Source organism: Podarcis tiliguerta (assembly GCF_965153285.1).
Source record: "Podarcis tiliguerta genome assembly, chromosome: 2".
Taxonomy (NCBI): Eukaryota; Metazoa; Chordata; class Lepidosauria; order Squamata; family Lacertidae; genus Podarcis; species Podarcis tiliguerta.
In genome coordinates, this window is record NC_139535.1 from 75,469,144 (window position 1) to 75,493,630 (window position 24,487).

The window sequence follows — 24,487 nt, forward strand, 5'->3', positions numbered from 1 at the left end:
CCTTTCTGCCCCTTGGCCGTCCTAATTTTGCTGCTGAAATTAAGACAGCTTGGGATATTTTTTATGTGCAGGATTGTGAGCTCCTGTACTCGTACCCTGTACCCTGGGCTCAGAATTATTTCATTCTAAGGGTATAAGAATCTTGAGGATCTGGGAAAAGCAAACTCGAACCTGCGAGCCTCATTTCTGCCTGCCTTTGGCTTGCTTTTAATAGGAATCTGTCAAATTCAAAGATAGCTCTGTGCAGTGAGTATGACCTGTAATACTTAAATGAAACTTCCAGGTTGAGACGCATTTGCAGCAGCAGGAGGAGGCAGCAAACTGAAGGGAAAGCCTGCCGTGTTAATTCCTTGCTTTGGGGTTCCCAGACACATCTGGCTGGCCATGGTGAGAAACAGGATGCTGGACCCTTGGTCTGATCCAGCAGGGCTGCTATTCCCACACATAAGAGAAGAACGGAGCAGTAAGAAAACTGGAAAACAAGGAAGTTTGTTATACACACTGTTGAGCTGGAGGAGCTTGGAAGTAGTACAGAGAACTGCCTGCCTGGCAATGTTATTCTGTGGTTGCCTAACTCTTTTATTTGCACTGCAGAGCAATCAGCATGTTTTTTGTTTTTTATAAAATGTGGCAGCTGAGATGCAGATCTGCTCTGAGTCAGGGGGACTCCGTCAGGCTGCTATTTCCTTTTCAGCCTGACCCCAGATTGTTTGGAAGGAGTTTCTCACTCTTCCTCCACCCAATTCCTCCCCCCCCCCCTTTCCATCCTGGCCTCTGAGGGGTGTTAACAAATTACATGCATGCTCTTTATACAGCAACCTTCTCTCCCCACACCCCCCCCATCTGATCTAAAAGGAGAAAACTGCCTGGGAGAACTGCATTGTCAACGATGGTAAATTTTTACTCAGCTCATTGGATCTTAATGGGCTAGCTGTGCCTCTGTGGGTTGCACAGCAAAGGATGGCATACCCAGGGAGGTCTCGTCTGAGGAGGTCTTTCAGTGAGCATATCAGGGTCTCCACCAACAAAGCATGGGATGTCTTCTGGAAGAGCGCACGAGAAAAACGCTTGTCAGGTCAGTTGTCTGAGTTCTTTCACTACTAATCTTCACAATTTACTTGCCTTTATTGACTGTGTGGACTTCCCATACCAAAAATGGAGAGGAAGTCTCTTAGGGAGCTATCAATGTTGTATTGGCATAAGTATATATGTTATCCCAGCTGGGATCGTGGATCGGGGTCATACCTTGGTAGTTCAGAACGGGAAATGCAGGATATCGACTCATTGCTTTCTTAGTTGTTGATGCAAACCAGCCTCAGTACATCACTTTCCCAGTTAAATATGTCAAGTGAATATGTAATAAACTAGACATTGGAATTTGGAATCGTGTGAAATCCTGGATTGTGAAATGTCAGATTAGTCCTGTTCTTTCTTAGTGCATGCAACTCTCAAGTGTGGTGACCACAAACAGCTGTTATGAAGAGCCGTAGAAGAAATCTAAATTACTTGGAACGAAATGGCTGTATATACGTTCAGTTCACTGCAGTATGCAATGTTTTGATGTTCTAATGCCAAATGGAGCATATATAACTATTGAACCTTAAATCTATGTGATAGCGTGGAGACTGACATGTTGATACCCTGACACTCAGTAGGGAAATCTGGTAATACCAAGCGAAACATTTTAGAAATGTGTTCTAAATACAGCACTTTTCAAATGGTGCAGCTGTGTTCGGAGGACACCTCTTTTTTGGCAACGAGGTTTTGAGTTTTTAGCTTAACCCCAGAGTCATCCGCGACTGGACCTAATGGTCAGGGGTACCTTTACCTTTTTAATACTGCTTAGCAATTAACCAGATCTGTTGTTAGGAGAATATTGCTTCCTGTTACCCCCAAGTTCAACCAGGTGAGTAGGGACTGTGGGAGGGAGGCATTGCACCTGTACCAGAATGGGGCAAGTGTGGTTCTGTGTGGCTGCCTGGCTGTCAGCATGTCTGCTAGCAGTGGGGCGGGAGAGGGGGCAGAGCCTGAAGCTATCAAAGTCTACTCTGCTCTTGGCTGTGATCCTCTATCTGGTCTTTGAATTCTCACTCACTTGCCCTGGTGTAATATAGGTATTTGTTTATTTCTATATTACATTTATATCCCATCTTTTTTCCTGAAAGGAGTTCAAGTAGCATGCATGGTATTAATTGCCAGCCTTGTTTAACTAGGTTAGTCATATTAGTAGGGTTTGTACCAAATTAAAAGCATTGGTTAGCATTTTGAGGTACACCTTTATAGTAAAAGAAGGACTCTTAGACTAAAGACTGTAGGACCCTTGGGTGGGGAAAGGGCATCCTTTGAGACTTGCTTGAACCCCACACTCAAAATATTTAAGGCTGGGAGGGCCTGGGGGATGTGAGTCGGCTAGGCCTTGGTCAACCAAGAGATCCCTACTGCTCCTATTTGGGACAGTTTTCTTTGCTTACTATGAATGACATCCACCCAGGTATTCAAGCTTAATTGTTACATGTTCAGGTGGACAAGTAGTGCCTTCAAGGAATTGGTTAACTATGTCCGAAAACATGAGTATTAACCAATAGTGGAGGTGCTCGGGGCACCATTCTAATTGGTTCTGTTTCTGTAAATTTTGAACGCCTAGAGATTTTGGAATTGATTAAAGCAAATGAGAGGCCTATGGCCCTCCAAATGTAGTTGGAGTCCAGCTCCCATCAGTCTCATCCAGCATGGCCTTTTGTTAGGTGTGGTGGGTGTTCTGGTCAAAAAACATCTGGAGGACCACAGGTTCCCCATACATGCATTAAAGGAACCTTAATTCAAACATTGTGATACTAAAGGTTTACTTATACGGCTAGGTCTGCTTATTGCCGCCTGTCCTGGTAAGGTCCAGTAGGCCTGCTGTTTATGTTGTTTGCTGAGTCTGGGCTCATAAAAATGTTAAGAGTCATAGGCAGGCAGAGCAAAGTGTCATTGACATGGACACAGTTGCAAAGATATGCTAGCAGTGGGGAAGCTGGAGATCAGTCTTTGCCAGGAACATCTGTATGTGGCTTTGGGTAGGCCAGTCACTCTAAGTTTTGGTTCCCCATATGTGAAGTATGATATACTGCCATATGTCCTCTTTTTCCAGTACACGTCCTCTTTTTCATGGGTAGAGTTGTCATAGCAATCCATAGAAGAAGTCGGCAAATTTGTCCCTTTTTTTTGCTCTTCAAAACATGGCAACCCTGAAAAACTACAATCTGTAATACAGATTGTGGTGTAAAAGAAGTAGGATAAAGAAAATAATCATAGGGACAAGATTTAGAACATGAGACATTAATTAATTGCTCTTGTAAGTTAAACAGAAAAGTTAGTGCATCTGGGAGATAATGTTAGGAATCTCCTTTGCCTGGCAAAGAATAATCCAGAGTAGTCTAAAAATCTCATGTATTTGAAAAGCTTTCAAGAACTTGTAGATACTGATGCTTGCCAGGGTTAAATCTAGTGAATGGAAAAGCTATTTTCCAGGATCCTCTTCCATAATCCCCTCTCTTTCCTTTGCGATATTCATCATTGATTGATTGATTGATTGATTGATTGATTATACTCTAATCTATTTGGGGTAGGGTGGTAGGCACATATGCTTTGCATGCCCAAGATCCCACGTTCAATCTGTGTCATCCCCAGGTTGAGCTGAGCAAGACACCCACCTGGAGAGCTGCTGTCAGTCTGTCTGCAATGCAGTGCTGAGCTAGGTGGACCAGTGGTCTGATTCTGTATAAACCAGCTTCCTATTTATTCTGTTATCCCGCAGCACAGGCTTGCTTTTTACAGAATTAAAGCTGGGAAGGTTGTGGATCATCCTGGTGAACATTCATGGACTTACATCTAGGGAATGGTGGCATATCTCCAGCTCCACTTAACTTAAAGTGAACATACGTTATTAAATAACTAGCAAGATGTCTCCCCCAATGATAAAAGGATGCAAATATAAATGACGGGAGTGTGTGGCTGTCAGGATGGACTGCAGCCAGGGCCCATTAACCTCACGGAGGCAGTTGCCTCAAGCAGCAGACTGATGATGCTGGGAGGGGCAGCGGATCAGAAAGAGAGGGGCCTCCTCATGTGCTTTTGCCACTCTTCCTTTGGCTGTGGATTCAGCGCTGTGAGGATCTTGCCGCTGTCCACCTGGGCAGGGCTCTGGGCCTGACGACACCCCAGGCTGCCTCCACTTGCCTAGGACACAACGTCCCCATGGAGGCCGCCACAGGGCAGAGGAGGCAGTGAGGGGTGTGGACCGCAGACACTGCCCCGTCTGCCACCGTGGTCCCCAGCATTGCCCCCACTGGGAATTTCCTGATGCCAGTGATAGTGCTGTTGCTGCTGCTTGTTGAATCACCCTTAAAAAAATATGATTCCTGCAGGGGAGCACCAGTTTATTTTTTGCCTTCAGTGGCAAAATTTATTGGGCAGCCCTGGCTGCAAGAATGTGTGGTATTGAGTAACAGTTCCTACTTCCAGTCTGATTTTTTGAATGTGTTATTTCCATTGTTCCTCCCTTTCTGCATTCATTTGGAATCTCATCTGTCCCTTTATTCACCTTCAGTTTTGACACTGCAAGAGTGACAGATGGAAAAGATCATGTTGCTTGCTCTATTCCTCCAGCCACTAAATTGGAATCCCTGCTTACTTGATTTGATTAGCAGAGATAAGAAAACTGATAAAGGTATTATACAGAGGGGCATCCTCTATCTCCACACATTTTGAATTTGAGCTAATCATCAAACACGTTTAAAAACCTTGCTATCACCTCATTCACTCACCAGAGCGGGGGAGAGAGGATCTCTTGCCATAATTCCACTGCAGGAAGCCTGCTCTTTTGACTGTGTTCAGGATTCTCCCAATAGCAGATTGATGAGATGGCTGTGGGAGACTGGATGTGAAGAGTATAATGCAAATGTTTTTTCTTCAGGCACCCATTGGAAAATTTATATTGAAGTATTAAATAATATAAATAATCTTTAAAAAAGTTAAGCTGAATTGATGATGAGAGACATTACTTCTTGTCTACCATTCGACCTCTCACTATAGACACCAATATTTACGGTAATTAGCCAAAAGTGGTTGCATTTGCATCACCTAGTATGCAATCCTAACCCCACTTACGTGGGATCAAGACCTATTGAATTCAGTAGGACTGACTTCTAAGTAGACATGGTTAAGATTGCACTGTTAATGGGCCTTTTTCTGCCCCTGCTTGATTCCTGCTTGTTGCTGTCATTGAGGATTCTCTGTTCTTTCTCATCTCCCCTACCAGCCAACTCCTCCAGTACACTCTAAAACTTCAAATGCCATAGATTTATATAAAAGCCAGTTTGCAATGTTCCGTTGTAATCTAGGCCTGGCAGATAAGAATGACCTCAAACCTCTTAGTGGCTGAGGTCACAAAGGCCCGGTCTCAGCAGCACTATCCCAGCCATCTTATAAGCAATGTGGTTGGCTTTATATATGGAAGCTTTAGAATAATCTGGGGGAGAGCATGAGATCTGGGGCATGCATCAAAAATTTGTACTTCAGCCACAGACATACCCAGTGACCCCTTAACTATGCCCCTCTCTGTTTCCCCCCAGTAGAATTCAGGCTTGGAATGAAGAAGGCAAACAGAAAGCAAAAAATGTTCCTCTTCAACCAGGCCTTTGGCCGATTAATATTCTACAGCCTTTTAAATGTGTCTGTGGGAAGGGGGGTATTTTGTTGTTTTTGTTTTAATTACTTATTTGTGTTTTTATATTGTATTCTGTGAACCACCTTAAGTTGTTGTGATGAAGGGTGGTATACAAAATTTAACCACCACCATCACCTGCCACTTTTTTACAGCGGTAAGAAAATGCACCCCCATATATAATAACATAATAATGAATTAACATAATTATATAATAATGAATCAACATTTAGGTAAAACATTAAATACTTGGCACAGGAGGACTCCTGTGACCAAAATGAAATAATAGATTTATTTCAGTCACTGACCAGAGTGCAACATAAATTATATAAGTTAAAACCTTAATCGCTAATTTAAAACATATTAAGACATTGGCCGTTAGATTAATTCAAAGCTTGTCTCCTTAATTTGTGACCAAAATGGATTTGGAGCTTTTAGTAAGTACAGCTATGTGTTGGCACACTGCTTCAGATTCCAGGAAGTAATCTCTAGCCCCCTAAAGGGGGGGGGCATAAATACCTGACTCTTCTATGTGTGTAGGTAGCCTCTTCCCCGACAGCTACAATTAATCTTTGATGAAATAACCATTTTTCTTCAGCTGTTGGGAGATGTGAGAGTATTTTGGAGCTAAAATAAAGCATTCCACACATAAGATAAATAAAAGCTTTAATGGCAATGACAGTAACAAATGGCCAAGTTACTTGAACTGGCTTTATAAATATTTTTCTTTTAAGGAGCTTTATGGTTTGTTCATTTGAATCATCTAGTCCTCTGGTACAATCATCTTGTGTTAATCTCAGTTAGGAAGGAAGAGAGATTCATACAGCTGTCCTACAGCTGGTATTTATCCGGCTTTGAACATGTAGGAGTTCCTATAAGTGGGATCAGTCTCCTTCCTGAAAAAGCGATATAAAGAAACATACAAGTTATTTCTTTGTTTCTTTCTTAAAGCAAGGGTGAAGCTGCTGTCAGAGCTACCCTGGATATGCTCTTTTGCCTTTTGATTTATTTATTTATTTTTTGTGGTTAACTCATTGGTTCAACCTGGGGTGGGGAGTAACATATAGATAATTAAAGAAGGACCCCTGGATGGTTAAGTCCAGTCAAAGGCTACTATGGGGTTACGGCGCTCATCTCGCTTTCAAGTCAAGGGAGCTGGTGTTTGTCCACAAGCAGTTTTCTGAGTCATGTGACCAGCATGACTTAACTGCTATTGATGCACGGAGGACCGTGATGAGTGCCAGAGCGCACGGAAACGCCGTTTACCTTTCCACCCCAGTGGTACCTACTTATCTACTTGCACTGGCATGCTTTTGAATTGCTAGGTTGGCAGGAGCTGGAACAGAGCAATGGGAGCTCACCACATCGCAGGGATTCGAACCGCCGACCTTCTGATCAGCAAGCCCAAAAGGCTCAGTGGTTTAGACCACAGCGCCACCTGCGTCCCTTAGATAATTACTGAGAACTGGCTTGTGCCTTTGTTAATTCCAGCAAAGTTGGATGAGAAATCTGGAGAGTGTTAGCATTCACATGTAACACAGATAAATGCTGCGAAATTCTGAACACTTGGAGCTGCATCTGAGTGGCCTGCTTAGCCGTTATGGAGCACATGATGCTGCAGAGTTGCTTAAGCTAAGCTGGTGCAAATCTGATTAGTAACCTCGCACCAAGGAGTTGCCTTCATTGTTAGACAACTGTAAGGGAAATGAAGGCACATCTCTCATGTATTGTTAAAATAAAGGCGAATGTAAGTATCTGCAGTATAAGACTGAGGTGCTTCTAGTACAGTTCCATGCCAGAAGCAAAGGGACAAGAAGCTGGGCAGGTAAATGAAAGCCCAGGAGGATGGCAAACAGAACATGCTTGTTTGGGCTTCTGATTATTCCTAGAAGGATTTCGTGACATATAAAAATGGTGTTTACCTTTTCTTTTTTTTAAGGAATCAATATAAAACTGTTAAATCTCCAGAACATTCTTGGAGCTACCACTTGGAAATCATGGTCATTGAGAGGACCGTTCTGCTTCTGGAGAAAGGCTGCAAAGCTTGCACAGACGGATGAGACATCAGGTGGAATCCTTTAGTCTAACATCTGTTAGGGGGTGAAGTGGTGCTTCACCCCCACCTTCAAATAGCTCAATCACAGGGTACCCTGTTAGAGGGGGTCTAGTTGGAAGTATGTGCCCCAAAGCCAAGGCGTGCAGCAGATGGGCCATGGAGCTTCCTGCAATGACTTGGGAGGGCCACTTGTGTAGACCTGCGTCTTGCAGTGGACCCATCAACCCCAGGATTGACCTGTCATGCCTCAGTCCTCCACCAAGAAGCTAAGAGGGGTATACACCCAATGTCTACTCCAAATCCTGCCTACATCTGGAATAAATAACATTGTGGCCAAGTTTAAATTCCCAAAACGTTGTCCAGTTTGTTCGCTTTCATAGGGTAGGCCTTGCTCCAGTAGGAGGGTTCTCTATAAGTGAGCCCACAATGACAGCCCTGTGTCACTATCGGTTGGAGAAAAGGCTTGTTTTTAGTTGGGGGAGTGAATGAGCAATAGTGCATACTAGGCTTTGAGATGGAATTCCATAGGAATATCAACTAGGTGACAAGCAATGTTTCTACAGCAGGGTGACAGTGAATTTTTACATATACAGCTGTGTTTTATTATCCTCTGTAAACATAGAAGCATGGGGAAGTTTTAAAAATTCCTACATATTTTTCCATTCCTAATGTTTGTTACTATTTTGGTTCTTAATACAAATTGCACACACATTTTTTGTCTAGCATTCCCCACGTCCCTCACACACACCAAAAGCCTGCTGCAGCAACCGTCAGAATGTCCTCTACCAAACATACAATTGTTCTGCAAGAGTAGACATTAAGTAGGCCTTTAATGTGGAACTGTTCAGGGTTCTTTCTTTTCCAATATGTCAATTATATCTTGGTTGATCTAAGCATCTGCTGCAGCAGGCAAATCTCTATATTTGTGCTGGCTCCCAATTTTCTGTCAGGCTCATTCACTGCATTGTAGAAGTATCTAGGCTTAAGAAAAGAATGTTATATTCAGTGGTGTGTGGGTGTGGGATTCCTGTCTTTAATTCCACTTCCAGCTGATTTGTGAAAAACTGAAGCTGTAGAAAGGCTAAGGAACTTTAGGTGGAGTTGAAATGGGGATTCCATGCAGGAGGGAAGGAGAGAATTGTCTGAAACTGTAGAGGAGCAGTAGTGTCTGAAGGTGCAATCTCCAGGGCGGCTTTGTACAACCTAGTGGGGAAATTAATTTCTAACTAATTTCATCAGCCGCTGCAGAGAATCCAGCTGTAGCAGTGTTTGGATGAAGACCAATCCTGGAACTATCACTTAGCTTCCCTGCTGCGCAGTAAAAGTTGAATTGAGCAATCCTTTTCACTTGCCTTGGCTGCTGGAAGGAGAGGATATATTGCAAAAGTGAAGAAGGGGCAGGGAGATCTGATGTTCAAGCAGCACTCAGTGTTGTACAGTATTCTTTCAGTTTATTTTCTTTGAATGGTACACACGTGGAAGCCATAAATGCAATGTTGTTCCTTAAAAGCTGTTTAATACTTCTCTAGTCCTGGTGACTAGTACTAGAGACTAGTACTGATCGCCGAAGAATTTATGCTTTTGAATTATGGTGCTGGAGGACGAGATGGTTGGACAGTGTTCTTAAAGCTACCAACATGAGTCTGACCAAACTGTGGGAGGCAGTGGAAGACAGGAGTGCCTGGGGTGCTCTGGTCTATGGAGTCACGACTAAACGACTAAACAACAACAGTACTAGAGACAACTTTCTGGCAAAGTAGTTTCCCCACAAACCATCAAAGGAGTTTGTTTCATAGAATCATAGAGTTGGAAGGGGCCCGGAGGATCATCTAGTCCAGCCCCCTGCAAGTTTAATATCACAACTGCTTGTATCTTATATGCTACTATTCATAAAAAAAATTCAGAGCCATTTACAACAGTCAGTGCAGATGAAGCATTTGAGCAGTGGTGAGTCATTTCTGAAACTCCCCATTTCCCACCCAGAAGCGATTTAAGATGTTCATTTTTGTGCATCTTCACCAGTTGTTGCTCGTAACTTCTGGCATGGTGCAAAACTTATGGCAGCCATCACAACTCTCTCACCAGGCCCTAGCCTCAATGCAAGCGGAAAGAATTGTGTCCCTTCATAACCATATAGTCACGTGGATGGCACGCAAAGAAGTATGGCAATATAGACAGTTAATGCATGGCTAAACCTAGATCTGAATGAGATTGGTGCAGCCTCTTACAGTCCCTGGTCTGCTGTCACCAACTTTCAACCAGTCACAGGAGACAGCTCTGTTCCAGAGTGGGATTTTGTTAAAAATATTTTGGGTTTCTTCACATTTTTAGTTTCATTTTAAATTCAGAGTTTATTTAAATTGCAGTCATTTACTGTTAAAATGCACACTTCGTGACATTTGTTTATTTAAATAATTGTTTTGTGTACTTATTTAAAATGAAAACTAAAAATGCCCTTTTACATGATTTTAAAGTGCCCTTTTGAGTTTGTGTCTTCTCCACCTTGCAAAATTCCAGCATACATACCGCAAAAAGCATCTCCAATACTTCCCCTTCTATGTGCATAAATGAACAGTGTCTTGCCTGCTGCCTCCTTTTAATGAAGTGTCAGTATGACTGCGTGAAGCTATTGTAAAAATAAGTTAAAGCCTAAGGGGAAGATCTGCAGGGCTGTGTACCGTTGGGAGATTGGGAGTCTGTACAGGAGAAGATTAATGGAGCCAGAGGCATAACTTTGGTTAGAGAAGGGAAGGGTGATAATTGTTAAATGATCTTCCTTAAGCTTGCTGACCAGTGACAACATCTAGTTGTTTCTGTGAGTGAGAAGAAACAATGAAAAAATGCAGACTGATGGGGAGAGCTGAGTTTTGTGCTAATGGTATTTTGTTGGGTTGGTTGTTTCAAGGGCTGTCTGGTCGAAGTTTAGTTTGGAAATAAAGAACTATAAGAAGGAACAGCAAGGGGCCTTGAAGTTGCCCATCAACAGTGAACACCTGAACTGCAGAGTAAGCAGGTACACAGGCAATCTGGTCAGAGTCTTTCCTGCTATGATGAGATGTATTGTATTACTACTTCAATTATAGTAATCCTATCTGAATGTGCATCTGCACACATAAATTAGCATATGCGAATCTTCACCTTCCTTTTTCATCCCCCGCCCCCCCCCCGACAATCCATTCCCTCCTATTTTGGTGATTTGTATCTGGCCACCTTATAGATATATAACAACATGATTTAATTTAATTTAATCAAACACATAATTTAAAAGTAAGATGGTAACACTAAAAGTAACAGGCAGATATCTCTAAGCAATGATCAAGCCCAGCGGAGCATTTAAAATTATAATACAACCACAATAAAAGAGCATGACAGGTTTCAGGTCCAATTAATATCATTACAAAAAAAGCTACAGTAAGCAAAGGTTTTCAAGGCCTGAAGTGATAGGTGATTGTCTAATAATGCTCGGAGCATTAAATAAAGTGTCAGATTACTACAAGTGAAAATCTCGGTTAGAAATTCAAAACTATCTAGTAGTAGGAAGGTCTACTGAGTTTTCAGTGGCTAAACTTAATATCATTTTTAATACAGTACACGTAAATGTCTGCTGATTTTGTTTTCTTAGTGCCTATATGCACTATTAGAGTCCCTGGATTTCAAACAGAAAGCATAAGTCTTTGAATGGAATTATAAGATATGGGATAGGAACAGAACTTGTACCTGTGGTTCTGGAGAAAGTGAGGATCTTCCAGATTTTCTTTTAAATGCTATGTACAACTTGGCCAATGAAGCTGTACTGGCATTGGTTCTTACTGGACCACCGTTTTGGAATTCTGCACAAAGGTTTGTTATCTGTAAAAAGGCATCAGTGAGACAGTTGAAAAGATGCTGTGCTTACCCCAGAAGGGGGCAGCAAAGTAGCAGCATCTACTGCAAATCACTACTGAAATACAAGAGCTGAGATTAGAAACTGCAAATAATCTTCTTGCCTTCACATGGCAATGTTTTTATTTAAAAAAAAAAACCTGGAATGCTGAACTAAAAGGAGAATAGGCAATGTGGACAACTTTTTTAAAAAATTCTTGAAACCACCATTGCTGCATTTTCACTAGCACTGATTCTTGCAGTGCTCCTTTCTTATCAGGCTTTAAGTTTCATACTATTAAGTCACAGTAATTTATCAAGGTACCCAGTTCTGCTAATAAAATAACTAGTTCTTTAAACCCTCAGATTTAGCAGGTATTCTGCTTACTGTAGTTTTAAAACAGATGTAATACAAAATTGGTAAGAATAAACCTTTGTGCATTCCATAAAGATCCTCTTAGGTGTTGAGATCGGCAGAGGAGGCCCTTTTGGTAGTTCCACCATTATCTTCAGAAGTTTAGGGGGTGGGGTCCAAGAAAGGGCATTCTTGGGGCTTTAATGTAACCTACTTGATTACTTCATTATTTCTAGATAACTGTAGGAATCTTTGTTGGTTGTGATAAATGGGTATACATAGGATGCAGCTGAATGGGTGTAAGGAACTCCAGATGGCTGAATTTCAGTTTGGAGTTTGTTGACTTTTGAAAGCAGATTTCTGGTATGGAGGGTAGTTTTGCCATAAAACAAGCTGCTAGTAGCTATCTTGTTAAAAAAAACCCACTATGAATTAGTGTCATAATGTTTCACACATAGCCATAGGCTCTGTTTGAAATGAAGGCTGCTGTAAGGAGTCTGTCTGCATGTGAATAAGGCTGAGAGGTTGACTGTTCCTCAATGGGAGCTAATGATTAGGATATCTTTCCTTAAAGATAAACCTCTTGTATGGTGGGGTCTGAATTTTGTGACTAGCAAAAATGAAACAATGTTGTGGCTTTGAATGTTGGATGAGAGAGAGAGGTTCTAACCCAATGACCCCACACACACATACACATATCAGTTTTCTGCTTGCTGGATTTAATAATGTGATTCCCCTCCCTGCAAATCAGAACTGACAGTACAGAACAGAAGCAGAAGAATAGCTCATCTGATTCCTACCTCATTTTGCTTTATGTGGAGAGTATGTTGCTGACTGGCTAGGAGGAGGAAGGTGTGTTCTCTGGGGGAGAGATGCAGCTATTGCACCTCCTTTACAAGTATGCTTTCTTCCACTATGTTGGGTTTCTGTTTTTGTAATTAATATTACAAAGTATCTCTCCTCCAAAGGAAAAAGGTAAAGGACCCCTGTGAACGACTCTGGGTTGTGGCGCTCATCTCGCTTTACTGGCTGAGGGAGCTGATGTTTGTCCACAGACAGTTTTTCCAGGTCATGTGGCCAGCATGACTAAGTCGCTTCTGGCGAAACCAGAGCAGCGCACGGAAACGCTGTTTACCTTCCCGCTGGAGTGGTACCTATTTACTTTTTTGCACTTTTTTGGCGTGCTTTCAAACTGCTAGATTGGCAGGAGCAGGGACCGAGCAATGGGAGCTCACTCCGTCATGGGGATTTGAACCGTGACCTTCCGATTGGCAAGCCCCTAGGTTCAGTGGTGTAACACAGTGCTAAATGCTGTAGTACTTCACTGCTTGAGATGGGAAGTATATAGTACACCAATGGAGGAAGAAGCAAAGGGAGGATTGAGAGGCCACTTGTTATTACTTGGTAGGTGGAAGTGTTGTAATCTGAGCTCTCCCAGTTTTTCCCTGTTAACTTCAGAGTGCTCCAAAAGTATGATATAACGGTGAAGAAGTACAACTGGCATAAGAGACTCTGTTGTGGTTTCAGTTCTAATGGAAGAAACAGTTGCTTGAAAATAGAAATGGGAACAGAAACCAGTGTGTTGTTCTAACTCAATTACCGAGCTTGACGTAAACTACAACAATGATTTAACCAAAGAAACCATCATCCTGCCGGCTGACTGTCCACTCAGCACTATGCTGTGAGCTGTGGGAACAACCAGATGAATGGCTTCTTCATCCCCCCCCCCCAAAAAAAAAAATCAGCTGCAGATGGAAGGATAAACTTTTTTTCTGACTTCATGCATACACACAATTTTGTAGCAAGACAGCCCCAGCCCAGCCTGTAGTAAAAATTACACCATTTGAAGTTTGCAATTGTTGGCATCCATCTGTTTCAGCAGGCAGTGGAAGAGTGTGCCTTCAGGGCTGAAGTCAAAACATTGGAGAGTTACATTACTGCTACAGGACAGACATATTTTGTTGAAACATGGGCCGATGAAGGCATCTGATTGTGCTGCTTCAGTCTCTCTTGATTTGTTGCCACAGGGGCTTGAAATTGTGGAGGTATAGTTTGTTGAGGCTTCTGGTTATTTGAACCCCTAGGTACCAGAATTTGGTGTGGCAGAGTTTTACCTTTGTGATGTTGGTGAATTCCTTTTGGGTATGCAGGGTGTGTGGGGGTTGAAGCACATAGCCTCAGATTTTGCAAAGTTTACTTGTAGGCCCAACATCATTGCGAATGTGTTGAGTTCTTTAGTTAGGGTGGTTGCTGTGTTTATACCAGTGTAAAGTTGTGTGAGGATTTAAGTATGCAGTTGAGGTATCTCTTTTGAATGTTAAAATATGTTTGTAATACATTTTGAGTTCTGTACTGGCAGGTGTCCAGAAGCAATACCTTTATTGGGATTTCTGCATTTCTAAAGGTTCAACATGGACTTTCCATACAATGGGGAGCAACAAAACAACACAACTACATAAAAAGCAAGCAGTGAAAGATGCTGCCTTCTTTGTTACCGCTATAAATACAGGATGGCTTCAAGTGACAGCAGGAACCAAATAGCAGCCAGGAGCTGGATTTACTTCCCAGTGTCTTTGAAAGGCTAAATCCTTCCTTCCTTTCATTTCTTACTGCTTTAAATTTTTAAGGGGAAAAAATCTCAAAGTGGTTTACTGCATATTAAAGCATCAAATAAAACATTACTGAAGAAAGTCAAATATAAAGAAGATTGTTGTTGTTTAGTCGTGTCCGACTCTTCGTGACCACATGGACCAGAGCATGCCAGGCACTCCTGTCTTCCACTGCCTCCCGCAGTTTGGTCAAACTCACGTTGGTAGCTTCGAGAACACTGTCCAACCATCTCGTCCTCTGCCGTCCCCTTCTCCTTGTGCCCTCCATCTTTCAGGGTCTTTTCCAGGGAGTCTTCTCTTCTCATGAGGTGGCCACAGTATTGGAGCCTCAGCTTCACGATCTGTCCTTCCAGTGAGCACTCAGGGCTGATTTCCTTCAGAATGGATACGTTTGATCTTCTTGCAGTCCATGGAACTCTCAAGAGTCTCCTCCAGCACCATAATTCAAAAGCATAGTTTTCTAAAAGAAGATAGCTTCTGCAAATGAGGACCTACATAATTTCCGAGGTTGGAATAGCAGGAAATCCTAGGTGTTGGTTGCAACTAATTTATCATTGAGAGTGCACATATAAGTGTGACTTGGAATACTCTTGAGGGATATTTTATCAGCTATGTTGATTGATGTTTAATGGGCCAATGAACATTTCAACACAAAGTGTAGATAATAAGCGGGGCATACAAAGTACATACTGTGCAAAACCCTGATGGCTTCCAAACACAACACAATCATGCATCTATATTGTAAGAGGGTATAATGCACAAAATATTCATCTTTTGGCATCTCCTGGATTTACTGCTGAAGCTGGCACCTAAATAAGGATCAGCTGCCAGGTGGAGGAGCACAGAATGTTCAGGGAGGACAAGTCAAGTTTTTACTTGTTTTGAAACATCCAAACAATATTGAAAAGTCCATGGAAACGTGATTAAAATAACTCTTTGCACTAGAAAACAGGAAACCTTTGGTCTAAATATTACTTTAAAATATTGGAACGGGGAGCAGGGGGAGAGAGTTATAGAAATATGTGATTCACATATTATACTTTTGTAAATTTGATGTAGTTTTCTAAAATGACCAGTTTTACATGGAAATGTCTCCTCTTCTGTGGTTTTATAATAAGATTTGGCCATGACCCCTGGCATCCCTACTTGGATAAAACAAACAATATTCATGTATGTTCCTTCAACATGATCCTTAAGGAAATGAGCTTTTAAAAAACAGATAAGCGCTGACAATATTTTGGAACGGTACATCCAGGAGCTTTTCCTTTATAAATATGACAGGTTCAAATTACTTTGGTGGGGTGACAGAGTGAGCTAAATGGAATGTCTTTGTGCCTGTTAATGTTCAACATGATCAAATGTGACCTTTCAGGTTACACAGAACTCTTCAGCAGAAGTTACCTGTTAAATTCAAAATTTCATAAAACTGCCTCACTGCTTTAGACCAGAGGTTAACTTACTTAATACTTGGGTTTTATAAACAGCTAAACAAAATCTCTGGGAAACTAAAACAAGAACATAATATCAATAGCCTTTCCCTGTTCTTTGTCCCCAGCATTTGGTAATCAGAGGTATAGTGTCTCTGAGCTTAAGGTTCCATTTTGAGCTATTATAATTGATAGTTGGGTCTATCATTAATTTAAATTGTCTAATTGTTTCTGAAAGCCACCTCATCTAGTAAGAACCATTGCATTGTTCAATTATTGTCTTAAGCATGAACTTCCTAGGTGACCAAACTACTATTAGTTCAGTCTGAGCCCCATTCATGCAATAGTGGGGTGACTGTGGCCAACATAAGGTGACTGCTTATAAGGGTCATTGAGATAATTAGGGTTTTGCATCCATTGTTAATAATTTTTCAGTTACCTAAAAGGACAGTTCTGATATAGCACAATTGTTCTAAATATAGCAGTTTTACCAAAGTCGCTCCTAATTTCTAGTTAGAGATGTTTCTAAGTGTTCACTTGAATTATTTTTAAAGGATTTCATAAAGTTTTTCCAATGTGACTGACTATTGCATTTTATGTTACATTGTTGCCTGTTTGCACAGCTTTAAGCTCCTCTTGGGACCTTTTCAATTTGCTTTGGCTTCACTTTCCTGAATGATTTTGTGTCTGCTGTTGTTCGTCTTAATTGTAAAAACTGCATTTATTCCTACGCTCTATTTCCTGTGCTTTGAGCAGTTATGAATCTATATTAATGAGTCATGTTCTATTATCTGTTAATTTCTTTGAAGCTTTGGTAAGGAACTTTATGAAAAAACTGAAGTACAAGTACATTAAGTCTACAGAATCATCCCTACTAATATGTTGATACCCTCAAAGAATTTTAAAGGAAGAAAAAGCCACAGTATCTCTTTGTGGAAGCCATCCTGATTCTATGTGAGCAAGGTGCTTTGTTCAATATGTTTAATAATTCAAGCAAAAATGATGTTTACCACTTTACCTGGTGCAGACATTAGACTGCTAATTTCCTGGGCGTCCCGTCCGTCCATCCGCCCCCACCCCCGCTCTAGAGCCTTTCTGTTATTTTATTTTTTAAAATTGCTTCCTCCAAATGTCCCTCCAGATTGTAAAGCAGCTGGTTTTAGAAATGTGATGAATAATTTTAACTGTAGAGTTGTTGGTTTTTGAGCTCATGCTATTTGGCATGCGCGACTTGTTTGCAAGTACTATAGTTCCCTATACTGATGAGCACGTGTTGAATGTAAATCTGAAGGTTTTGTTTGATACTCCCATAGAATAATTGAATAGCATTTCTGAACATTATTTTGGCATGCAAAAAGTGCAACTCTCTGTAACTGCAGCAATAGATTGTAACATGATTTGTATTTTTAACATTAACACGCACACCCTGCAACTTCAAAAGAAGTAAGTGGCTTGAATAATCTGCTTTGTATAACAACTGTTCATTCATCTACCCTTCGCATGGTACCTACAGCCTACTTAACTAAGGTCATAATTATTCATAACTGCTTACCTTCGGTAAAAGCTTGCGGCAACCCCGCATTCCTATCTGACTAAAAGCCTTTAGCATTTCTTCCCAATGTGGTGTTATCTAGATTGGTTCAGTACCACTAAAGCTGCTGCTCTTATGATTCAGTTTGACATTAGCCACTTCTTCAGGTATGAAGAGAACACACCAAAAAGGGGAGCCTTATCATAGTATGAATGATTTATATTCTATTGGCTGGGAAAGGGAGAATGCCAAAAATGTGTTTGGAAGAAGAATGGCTTAGCTTAGACTGGTGGCAGGGTAGAGAATGTAGTTTATTTATGGCACCACTTTGAAACTGGCCTATGTGGGAAGTGGCTGGATTTATCTTGTATAATCATTTGTGCCTGTTGATATGGAACAACCATTGTTTCTAGGAAGGCGGGATCAACATCTCTTTCCAAATGACACCAAATAGTGGAGCCAAAATGTGGAAATTGGTATTATTGGTATCAATGGCATGAGATAGAAGTGTGTCTTATTATTAATTTTTTTGGACCAGGCATATTATTTTGCTATCACATAGCTATAAAATTATTCTGTAACGCAGTATTTAAAACCACTATGGGAATCACATTTGAACTGTAATATTGAGCCAACTAAATGGCATAAACTTTGGGAGAAATGGCCATTTAAGCCTGTATCAACAAGATAAAAGAAAATACAGTGGTACCTCGGGTTAAGTACTTAATTCGTTCTGGAGGTCTGTTCTTAACCTGAAACTGTTCTTAACCTGAAGCACCACTTTAGCTAATGGGGCCTCCTGCTGCCGCCGCGCCGCCGGAGCACGATTTCTGTTCTTATCCTGAAGAAAAGTTCTTAACCTGAAGCACTATTTCTGGGTTAGCAGAGTCTGTAACCTGAAGCGTATGTAACCTGAAGCGTATGTAACCTGAGGTACCACTGTATTAAGATACTGCATTGGTGGCATCTTTCACCTCTCAGAGGCTACAAAATAAACCATCAGTCCAACCCATTATATTGGAGGAGTCTTATTAGCACATGTAGTGGAGCTGTGAGAATGTTCAAGGTTTTTGGAGTTTAGTAATAGATAAAGTTATTCTTTTTACAGTTCAAATGTAAATTGCTTTTTAATGATGGCAAATTTTAGCTCAAAATTGGAAGGTAGCTGCTGATTTGACCCTTGAGGAATGATAAAATAAGATCTAGAACACTGCACTCATGGAAGAAACTATCTAAGCAACTTAAGGCTCTAAAAAAATACACCAAACAAAGACTATTTTGAGGAAACAAGGTATATTTTTATTCAGCATATCAGAAATAACAGGATGAGGACACCGCCTTCAGCACTTGGCAATTTCTGGCATAATCTGTGGAAACAATTAACATGATATTATATAATACCTACAGTTGATCTTAATATATACACATGATTTGTGAAATAACTTAGCTCTGTGTGAATGATATACACACATGGAATGAATGGTAAGGGAGCAAGAATAGGGTTCCTTTGAGTTAGTTTATCTGTGTTTACTGTTCAAAATGCATAAATAAAGACTACATAAAAAGAGAACTGGAACAGCAAGAATCAATTAACCCTTCTTTAAGATAATTGAAGTAAATATTTAAATGCAGAAGTACAAAGTGCAGAATGGGCATGAATCTTTAGCAAGATACCATCTAACTTGATCAATGTGAACTTAAAAGGATTTTGCTTTCAAAAAGGTGTACAAGTGGTGTCTTAAGATTAAGTAGGATATATCCCAGCTCCTTTGCTGTACTTGGCTGGTGCCAATCACTACAACTTGACTTGATTTACATTTTCTGATCATGCTTTCATATTGGACAACTCTGGAGAGACTTAAAATTCAACAGATGACAGGTTGCTACTTTTTGATCTCAATCTGACCATATTCAGTCACTGGTGTATATTGGAATAAAGTGCACTGACCTTCCAGAAAACAGTGGCATGTGATGAGTGTTGAAAGTCCACTACAGTTTTGCTCCAAAAAAACCCCATTCAAACAATAAGCGACTATAGCACTGTAAACATCTCATTTGGAAGGGCCCTTGGTAGAGTCTGAGAGGTTCTGACTTCTGAGAAGTAACAGTAGCTGGTATTCTTCATGCTGCTTTACCATCTAAAAGTCAGGAACAACAACAGTCTTTGTTTCTGGGTAGACCTTGCTGGCAGCCTGATATGTCATTCCAAAAGTGTGTGTGTGTGTGTATTGCTCTTGCTACCTTGTGAGGGACAAAGTCTGTGCCACTTAAGAATCTAGTTCAAAGGCTGGAAGGATTTATGTATACATTCTATCTACTAGTCTTTGTCTCATGGCTACTTCATTTGCTAATTTTTGCACTCAGGACAATTCAGGAAGACACATCCACAATTTTGGAGGTTTGCTGTAAAGATGCATGCAAATAGTGGACCAATGTGAACTGATATTTCCAGGATTGACTGACACTTGAATATGTGGAGATGATAATAGCGAATGCAACAGCTATGCTGCTTCATAAATGAGTGGCACAATCAACTTTTCCTCTGTCGTAGCTTTAACTTTAACTGCCTTTTCTCTCTGGGGTCAATGCTGAATTCAGGTAAGATCAGGAATTTCCGAAGTAAGCTGTTCCTTCAGAGTTTTTAATGGCTCTGTTCTGTGACTGTATTTGTGGTAGTCCAGATTTCCTCTGCTTTGGACAAAGGAACTTGTAACCTCAGAAGGCAGGGCTTGCTTTCATGGTTGCTGCAGCCCTAGAGTATAAACAAAGATGGGTTCTTCTATACTTAAGGAAATCTTGCAACAGCTTGCAGGAAGTTACAGGGTTTAGGAGTGTTTACACATTTTCATTAAATAAAAATAAAAGTATATTTGTCTTCCTTGGAATGTGTTAGAGAGAGCAGTTTCTTAGTAGTTAAGAAAAGCAAGATCAGAGCCCATCTGATACAAAGAAAATTTGCCACTTGTAAATTAGCTATAAAGCCGTAAGCTTGATCGTTTTGGTAGCTGTCTGGGCATTCCTTTGTTAGAGAAAGTGCTTGTTATTTTTATAACCTGCCCTGGGATTTTATGGTGAAGGTCAGGTATGAAATCTTACAAATACATTGGAGACCTAATAGCTCTTCTGTTCAAAATGCTCAAGTGAGAACTTTGAAGATGACAAACCTTCCTCCTACCCCAGCTAGGAGGAGTGCAATTATATGAAGTGGTGTGGTTGTGGTTGTGGGTGTGGAGTGGGTATGAGCACAAAAAAAGGAGTTTTGGAAACAGAGAAATGGCCAAGAGTTAGCTGGAGGCTGGCAGCATCTTTGGTGTTGAGTGTCTCTTTGGTGTGTAGTAGTGCACATGTTGCTTGCTGGCTTCCACTTACTCTTTTTGTCAACAAACGAAGTATTTTAAAAATGTCCTAAGTCTTGAGTGCCGCCTTCAAAGGAAGCCAACCTAAGCAAGTGCTGCCCCAGAAACTTCTCACCATCAGCAGTGGGGTGTGTGTGTGTGTCTGCATAATCATGTTTTCTAAGCATCTGTTTTTAATGCAGCAGTTTTCTGCTTCTTTCTACTACAGCTACTGCTACTAAGGCTTAGAAACATAGAATTGTAGAGTTGGAAGGGACCACAAGCATCATCTAATAGTTCAACCCCTGCAATGCAGGGATCTTTCGCCCAATGTGGGGTTCAAACCCCACAACCTTGAAATTAAGAGTCTTATGCTCTGCCAACTGAGCTATCACACAATTGTTGCTTTTCCATTTCTATACTAAAGTCACAAATAAAGTTCACTGCTTCAGCAGTAGGAAACTCTTATGTGGTATGTGAAACATGCTTTAAAAGACATGGGAAATGTAAATAACACATCCGGTCAAGTTTGTGCTGCTTTAAAAAACTAACAGGAAAGCAAATGCTTAAATCAACAGAACACGTTAGCATTTATATGTTTACAGAAAGTCTTCAAATAAATCAGTTGTTGAAATAGCTTTCCAAATCTGAGAACTCATTTATTGTGCATCTAATTATCACTTTCTAATAAAATGCTATCAGTTTTTGCATTTTTTAAACGAATAGGTTTCTTTTAAAAAGTTATGAAGATATTTCACATAGCTGTGAATGGTAAAATCATTCACTTTTGCTCTCTTCCTGATGTTAGCCAGACAACTCAAGGGAAGCTGTGTCCTCTTTCACAATCTTAGATACTGCCTTAAAATATTTTTATGGCAAAGCAGTAAGAATGCTTTGTACCTCCATAGTAATCATCACCCCATTCAAAAATAACTGTGGGAAAGTTATACAAATTACATAAACACTTTTGATAGATCTCTATTGTTGAGAACTTGAGCCAAGATGGATTATCATAACTTACCGTAAGTGGCCACTCAGAACAGGGGAAGGGTTTAGTTCTTATGAGCTTTAATGGTGGCAAGGTTCTCTGAGATAGTGACTAGGTGTGCTTTTTGCTTAGTTTGTCAGCCCTAAAGACCAAAAAATGGTTACTATACCAATTTTGTATAATCAGGAAAGTGGGTGTTTCATAGTGTGTTTTTTCTTTAAGATTACAAATGAGTCTGTCTCTTGAATCATATGTTTATTTAAGAAATAAATGCAGTTATATTAATCCATATCCACTATCTTCAAGTAAGGCACAGATCAGTCTGTTTACTGTGAATTCTGAAATTCACCGGGCTCTGGTAGAGCAAAGGTGCTGATTGTATTTCAACAGGTTATTATCCTGAGAGTGCCATCAGGCTTGAGGCATAATCCTGAAATCTGACTGGAACCTATTGGACTGGAGCTACTACTAATGGATTATCCAGGCAATTGTTTCAAAGAATGACCCTACCACATGTTAGACTTGGGAGGAAAGTTATGCATAGTTTGATTCAGAGGTGTAGCTAGGAAGGGGTGGGGCACACTGGGAGCCACACCGCGGGGGCAGCACTTACCACAGGGCCTGCAGCATGCCTGAGCCATGCAGCTCTCCTGGGAGTGACGCGGTGGCTCAGACTGCCTGTAGGCCCTATGTTGCTTGAAAAAGCGGTTTGGGCACTGGGATTCCGGCACACCTTGCCCTGTCCCATGGGCACATTGCCCCATCCCCTGTGTGTGGCACACGTTCACAGGCCACGCATACCACCCTGCGCGCCCAAGCAGCTAGCTATGCCACTGGTCTGATTATGATACAATAGTGTGATCTTCTCTATTTCACATGCAATGAATGGAGAGGATACTTTTCATGAAGGTAGTGAATGGAAAAGGTAGTTTTTCTGTAGAAGAGGAACTGTGTTGCAGCTGTTTGCTCCCCTTCCTTTAAAGTCTGTTTGCGTTCTAGCAAATAAGGTGATCATTCTTAGCTGTCCTTAGGGACAGAAAAGGAGGAGCAGAGGCTTTTGCAATGAGTGAGCGAGAAATGGGGAAACCATCCCCTGGAGCTATTCATTTTCAGTTGTTGTGGATGATGGTCACTGCAATAAGGCACAAATAGGGGAGCTTTACAATTTGACACTGTTTAAAACCATATTTACTATCAGGAGCCTATGTATGCAGAGTGGCATTTCTGATAAAACTCCAATCATATGTGGTTTTATCTAGTGCTGCACCAACTGCATTCCATTCTGTCAGTGGGATTTGCTCTTTCTCTCTGTGCACCCAGAATCTGCTCTGGATGGTGCCCCAAAACTATTTGCATAAACCCTACATAAATCTGGAGTGGAGTGGCTAAGATGGTTGGATGATACCTTGTACACCTCTTTCCGGCAACTCCTGCAGCCAAGCTGGTGCCAAATGCTGGTGTTTTCCATTGGATCACATCAGTGAGGCCAAGAGGGGGGCGGGTCTTGTCGTCTGGGCTACCCAAGATTTCCATACACACCGCCTAGGCTTTAGCCCCAGAAATGTCACTTCGGTACCTCTAATGCAGGGGTTTGCCTTCACCCCTGGAGGCACACTCCATTGTCTCTTGAGATGGACAGATGTCAACCGTAATTGCCTGCATAGAAGTTACACTTCTGATGAAAGATGTGTGGTTTCTGTGCAACAACTGAGTAATTTAAAAATGGTATGCATAAAAAAATAGAGTTCCACCTTCTGGAAAAGCCTAATGCCTGTGTACGGATTGTAAAAATTTAACAACCAAAACATTATGAGGTACGCTAAAGTCCAGCCTCTTTATCTGCATAATCTGTTCAGTGTTGAAGCCATTTTGTTAGACCTCCTTCATCAAGATTTTCTGGAGTTGCTGAAAATCATTAAAATACTACAGGCCTCCTATTAAGGCTACCATTAGCCTTTAAATATCTTAGAAATCATCTGTTGCTTTAACAGACATGCTTAGTTTCCTTCCTGCATTGTAACTCTATGACTGAATGAGAAAGCGTATTTCACATTCTTTGTGCAGTGATAAGTACAACCTTCTTCATCATAGCTGTGCTGTGCCGCACCTTCTAGGTGGTGCCAGAACATTTCTGCCGATTTTTCATAGCTATGACACTTGAAGAAATGTAGTAGAAAGGATGAGTGGAACTGTAGACTGATAATTAGTAGAAATCCACTGTTTCAAAATTGGTGAGTGAATAGGGAGACAGGCAAAGTAAGTAGGAATGTCTTTAATCATCGCATTAATGTGTTGGTGGAAATGCCAAGAAAGTCAGCATTCACACAGAGCACATTCACTCACACGCAGATACGCAAAAAGGAAAGGCTAGATTAAACTAGGCTGGGTGTTCCTTTTTAGTGTATCAAAAAAGAGGCAAATAGGGAAATTACTTGGACTTTCAAAAAGCTGTTGACAATTTCTGCCATCAAACTCCTGAGTAAGCTTAGAAGTCATGGAATAGGAGGAGGGGGTGCTCTTGTGGATGAGAATGGGAAAAGTAGAAGTAGGAGAGAATAGGAATCACTACATAATTCGCCAAATGGAGGGATGTATTATTATTATTATTATTATTATTA

General features: G+C 41.0%; 1 protein-coding gene across 3 annotated transcripts in view; it reads left to right on the forward strand.

Annotated features, from left to right (window-relative positions):
- The window catches only part of LOC310672963 (rho GTPase-activating protein 7-like), an 88,298-nt gene that overhangs the window by 22,151 nt on the left and 41,660 nt on the right, over positions 1 to 24,487 (forward strand). Inside the window, exon 1 of one of the 3 annotated variants that reach the window (XM_083430721.1) lies at positions 612 to 1,075. The exons of 1 other annotated variant lie outside the window; for it this stretch is intronic. In XM_083430721.1, the coding sequence (XP_083286847.1) occupies positions 961 to 1,075 (115 nt within the window). In that variant the 5' untranslated portion in view covers positions 612 to 960. Of the gene's footprint in view, positions 1 to 611; positions 1,076 to 13,319; positions 13,384 to 24,487 lie in introns of those variants that run through there. One more of the 3 variants, XM_083430722.1, reaches the window with a different exon arrangement.